General features: G+C 39.2%; 1 protein-coding gene across 1 annotated transcript; it reads right to left on the bottom strand.

Moving 5' to 3' along the window:
* Positions 1 to 389: 389 nt before the first annotated feature.
* Positions 390 to 5,408, bottom strand: LOC129115852 (5-hydroxytryptamine receptor 3A-like; the record flags this gene model as incomplete). Its single annotated transcript, XM_054627079.1, is given in 10 exon segments — positions 390 to 524; positions 865 to 881; positions 987 to 1,157; positions 1,255 to 1,362; positions 1,365 to 1,461; positions 2,015 to 2,175; positions 2,354 to 2,523; positions 4,353 to 4,462; positions 4,556 to 4,600; positions 5,226 to 5,408. Coding segments are annotated over 10 exon segments (1,197 nt in total), but the record flags the coding sequence as incomplete, so codon positions are not given.
* Positions 5,409 to 5,584: the final 176 nt, after the last annotated feature.

Raw genomic sequence — 5,584 nt, 5'->3', positions numbered from 1 at the left:
TGCCCATTTAGTAGTATAGTTAAGATATATTTGTGTAAGACTGCATGCGATGTTTGTCATGCAAATAGAGATTATAGTTGCAATTCCACTGAATGATTAAAAACTACCTGAACATGCAAATACACCTTTGATCATGAGCTTTGCTACGGCAGAAGAACAAGAAACGGATAGTTAAGATTAGGTTCATCAAGGCCAGGTGGGAGTTCAAGATTTGTGAAGCTTTGCCTCGGCCTTTGCACAAACTGACCTGCAGCATGACTTGCTGTCAGTCATCATATGGATTAGCATTAATGTTCTGCACCCATCCATTTGGAAAACAGACAACATAAAAACACAATGGTAGCTGTGATATATAAAATGAAGAAAACTTTGTTGATTATTTTAGCCACTCTGGTCCAGTAGCCAGGCTTCGTTTCTTCCTTCCTGCTGTGGAGGAGCAGAGTCAGTGTTTTCACCGCCTCACTCAGCTCATCTGAGATCTTGTCAGAGTCAAAGGACTCCTCCGTCAGTTGGCTGCTGCTACCCTGAAAAATAAGTTAAATAAACCCGGATTAAATATTGTGAATATATTGATACGGCTGCTGCAGTTGAAATTCACATTTTTGTGTTTGTTAAAATATGAAAACTAACTACCCATGACGGGGTTTTTCAACCTTATAAGCCCCAATACAAGTAGGCACATCGGTAATAAGATGCACATCCAGTGTCATCCATTATAATCATGAAACGTATAAACTTAGAGGGTTTTATCCCAACTTTTTCATTGGCAACAAAATCTCATATATGATTAAATCAAAGATATAATTTGTTGATCTTCTTACAAACAAAACTAAATTTGGGCTCACTATACTGTTTTCTATTCACAGGTTTCTGAGCGACGTCTGACAAGGGAGGAATAAAACAAACCAGATCGGCAGCTTATTGTACATTATGAGGAGATAAACATATGAAGTTACTTAATTTGGTCGTGAAAAAAAAGCTAAAACTGTTGTGGAAGCTGACTTTCCCATATTTGTCTCCACATTCCTCACTCAGTCTTTGGTCTTTATCTACCTCATTGTCTTGAGATGCAGAGTCTTTATCCATCAGATGCGTCACTAACATTGTCTCCAGGAGGCTCAGCATCATCAAAGAAAAACTCCCAATGCAGTAGACCGCTGAGGGGAAAAGAGAGCATCATTTCTGAGAACAAATAACCGCACATTGCTCATAAGAAGTGCAGTCCAATAAAGAAATGATTCAGAGCTTCTTTACCTATAAGAGGAATCCTGTCTGAAGAGGAAGGCAGAATGTCATTGAGAATAAGCTGCATCACGGTGACGGCAAGCAGCACAGTGACCTTGAAGCTGAGCTTCTCCCCCTTTCTGAGATCATGAAGGAGGCCAAGTCCAGAAACAAGAAGAACAGGATCGGTAGCAGGAAGTTGACGATGTAGAGGGCGGACCGCCTCTTCATGGTGATCTGTGAAATGATGTTCAAGGGTCAGTTTAGTTTTAAATGTCAAATGCTAAACCGAGGTATAGGTATGTTATACACAACAAGAAAAACCACAAGGTAATGTGTCCCAACTTGACCAAAAGTTGGGACACATTAGTGTTACTTGACCAAAAGTGGTGAAAAAAACACAAAACCTAGAGAAGATGCATTGTCTTTGTTTTTTTGAAATAGCAAATTGGTGAATCAATAAAAACTTGAAGCCTTTGAACATGAAAAGCTTAATATTGAGCCCTCTGCGTGGTGCGAGATATAGAATGAATGCTTCTTGAAAGTTGCACCAGTTCAATAAACAATTGTCAATATAATATATGAGGGTGGTATACGATCAGAGCGTGGTAGGAAGCGGACACTCTGCATATTTTCCTGCTATTTGGACAGTTGCCAATCACATACCTATATTAAGACTCACAATGTGGAAATACATCGGTAAAATACTTGTGTGAACTTGAGACACACGGGTGGAAAATTGAGCGTATACTTTCCCCTTCTCTGTGTGTCTGTATCCAGAGATACTTACAGTGTAAACTAATATGCTTTGATTGAAGCCAAAATTGTCAACAGTTTTGTTGTTGATGGTCATGTCCAAGAACAGCCACTCTGACTGGGTCTGCATCTTCTTGCGAGACCAGTCTTCGTTCCACGAGGAGTCACCCATTTGAATAAGCTTTATATCCTCATCTGTTGTGGGAGATAAAAAAAAGGGTTTCCTTGAGGATTGTATGGTAGGTGTGTTCAGGTGACAATAAACAGTAAAAGGCATTAAAGCACACATATTAATACTCAAACAGACATGAGAACACATAAACAACGCATGGGAATTTATACATTTTTTAAACACCACAGGTAGCCGGCTCACCAGAATGTATGACGGACTTGAAAGAGAGGTTGCAGCTCTGAACATCGAAGGGAAATTTGTAAATTTGCATCTTGCATGTGCTGACCACCATCATGTCGTTTCTCACTATTACCCAACCGCCACTTTCAACGACGAGATACGGACTCGGAAGATTCTTGTCCTTCTCTGTCCTGTATGAGAACAAACACAAATGCTTTTAACTGAATTTCACATAATGTATTATCTATAATACTATACAATATAACATAATGTATAGTGAGAGTGTAATGAAACTGACATATCTCTGGTTCAACACTGGCTGGGGTCATTTGTTGCATGTTATAACGGACAAAGTCCTTTTTTCTTTCATTGTTTCTTTAAATATAACAAACACCATCTACACAAGTATGAACGTATCACTTATCTGTTGTTCCCACATTTGTACAATGAAGCTCAGACTGGGTAACATATTTGGCAACACTTCATAACACAGCTTGCTAACCCCTAACCCTGTGTAGGAACATGCAAATGCAGACAAAAGGTTGATATTAGCAGTTTTAATAACGAAACACTTTTTTTTACCTCTTCCTCGACCAACAGCGGTCAAAGGACATGATCTCGAAATCACTTGAATCCATTTTTATCCCTTTTATTCAATTTAAACTTGAACACTCGTAGCCTGACACGCTGCCAAGGTGCGTTTTTGAAGCGGCCATTTGGTGTCTTTGGTGTGATTGGAGTCTTAGTGGGTCTTATATGACAGGTACAGTATCTTATGGTGGCTAATGTTGGAAAAAATGAAGTTATAGTGCTTAGTAACTGAAATCACAAAGTTAGTTTACTGACTTTATGCCTCCCTTTCACCTTGCATTAAATAGTGTTTCATATCCAGATTGCATCTATACATAGGATTAAACCTGATAGTAATATGTTTTCCAGTGTCCACGTTGTGATCTGATTGAGATCTGATCTCTGTCTTAAAGTGGCCCTATTATGCTTTTCCACTTTTTCCCTCTCCTTTAGTGTGTTATATATATTTTTGTACATGTAAAAGGTCCGTAGAGTGTAAAACCTGAAGTCCACGCCTAAAAGGAGTTACCCTCTCTCCTTCACTTCCGTAACTTTATGAGGTCACAATGTAACTTGTGAGGTCACAATGTAACTTTATGAGGTCATAATGTTACGAAAGTGACGTAAAACTCACTTCCGTAGCCAGCTAGTTTGGCCCTCAAACAACAAAAGAGAGAGACGGAGATGAAGCTCCTGAGGAAGAGTTTTTTGAAATGTGAAATGTTGACCAATCACAACAGAGCGTTCTAGTTGACTAATCAGGGCAGACTTTGCTTTCTGGAGGGAGGAGCTACAATGGAGCGTTTCAGAGAGAGGGTGAGAAGAGGTGCTGCAGGACAGAATGATGAGAACAACAAGAAGGATTATGAGCATTAATGCATGTAAACATGTTGTAACCGTAACTTGAGATAAAAATATACACCCAGAAAATAGCCTAATAGGGCCTGTTTAAAGGGCTGGGCTGAAGCCTCGGGAGGCTGCATTGTGCACAGGCACTGCTGGAGGTAAGGTGCCTAATGCGAGGGAGACATCAGCCTAAAAAGATCCAAACTAACGCAGTTAGTACATTGTTTTGCTTCTGTGCCGTCACTCCTGTCTGCTTCTCCAACTGAGAGCTGGCCCACCACCATTACTGTAGTTAGTACTCTTACCTTGAATAAGTACCTGATATAACCACATTAGCTGGGCTAGGGGCTTCATATGTAGCATTGTCACCATGCAGAAACCTATGTCAGGTCATGTAAGATATTGTTTTTAGATGGGCTGAGGAAAATAATATGTGACGTGATTTAAATACATAAGGAACACTACTGGGAGGCTACAGAATGCTAAAAAAACACAATAATGGACCCGCCTTTCAACTTACCTAGTGCGTATTTAGAATTACAGTGCACAGACGAGTGTGTGTGGATTTCTGAGGGTGAGGGCATGCACTTACATTCAAACTTACATCTCTTCAATAGTTAGATCTGGCGTCCACAATAAACTAGTAGGAAGATAAATCCTTGTAATACCACTGAAGTCATCAGGATTCCAAGAAATGTCGTCATCCTGCCACATCTACGAGAAAAAAACAGGGTTGAAATGTGTTAAAAAAAAAAGGCTGTGGTCATTCATTTATTATTTATTTATTATTCCTTAGAGAGAACTCACCATATCAATCCAAATGTCTGAAACAAATTTCTGGTACTTCTCGTCCTATGACGAAAGAAATAATTGTGAAAATCTTTACAGACAGAGAACATGGAAACTTTCATAAAACTTAGGCCCAATTCAAGTTAATAAAGTTACAAGAAGTTTGTAAACATCAGTTTTGAGTAGGGGTAGGGAATTATCAGGGAATGCTTTGGCCATGATATTGATGATATCACAATATCAGGTTTTTCAAACCGATGTGAATCACCACAACCACAAGAGGTCCTTGGGCAAAAAATCATAAATGAGCACGAAAAAATATTACTGATGAGTCGAGTAGTATGCAAGAGTAGCCATGGACAGACAGACAGACATACAGAGAGAGAGAGAGAGAGAGAGAGAGAGAGAGAGAGACATGCACAGACGCACAAACACGAATGCACACATAATCTCCTAACAGGTTTACACTTGGCGGAGCTAATAAACAATTTTAACACAACAAATAAAACAAAACCTATAAGGATGAGGACGGCACAGACTAGCTGCTAGTGGGCAAGGCCATTTTTATAACATCCGGTTGTCTGCTTACATGATTTTGCGATTTCCTGTTAAATACAGAAATGGAACCAATATAACCTCCTTGACAAGAAATGATAATTGTAAATAGTAGTTATAAGCAACAACTTACCACATCTAGAATGGCATAGAGTAGTACATCCAGAACAACCTCGGTGGGAGATTTAGCTTTACCAGGCCGGGTCATGGCGTGCAGCTCTTTATTTTTGGTCAGATTCAGGTGCTTCAAAAGATCCCGAGGCCTGCAGGTACTATTGGAGAAGTTCCCTGGTACAGCTAAAACATCATGACACATTATCCATGAGAGTTTACTCTTAAAAGGAAAGAAGTAAGGAAAAGTGATGCTCTTACTTTTTTCCTTTGAATTAGAACTTTAGACCAACCCTGTTTGAGTTGCGTTCTCTCAAATATTTGTCATTTTAAAAAAATGATTCACTCCTTTTGAATTAATAAAAAACATTTGATTATATC

This window comes from Anoplopoma fimbria, unplaced genomic scaffold, assembly GCF_027596085.1.
Source record: "Anoplopoma fimbria isolate UVic2021 breed Golden Eagle Sablefish unplaced genomic scaffold, Afim_UVic_2022 Un_contig_7622_pilon_pilon, whole genome shotgun sequence".
NCBI classification, from domain to species: Eukaryota; Metazoa; Chordata; class Actinopteri; order Perciformes; family Anoplopomatidae; genus Anoplopoma; species Anoplopoma fimbria.
This window is presented reverse-complemented; position numbering and strand designations above follow the sequence as displayed.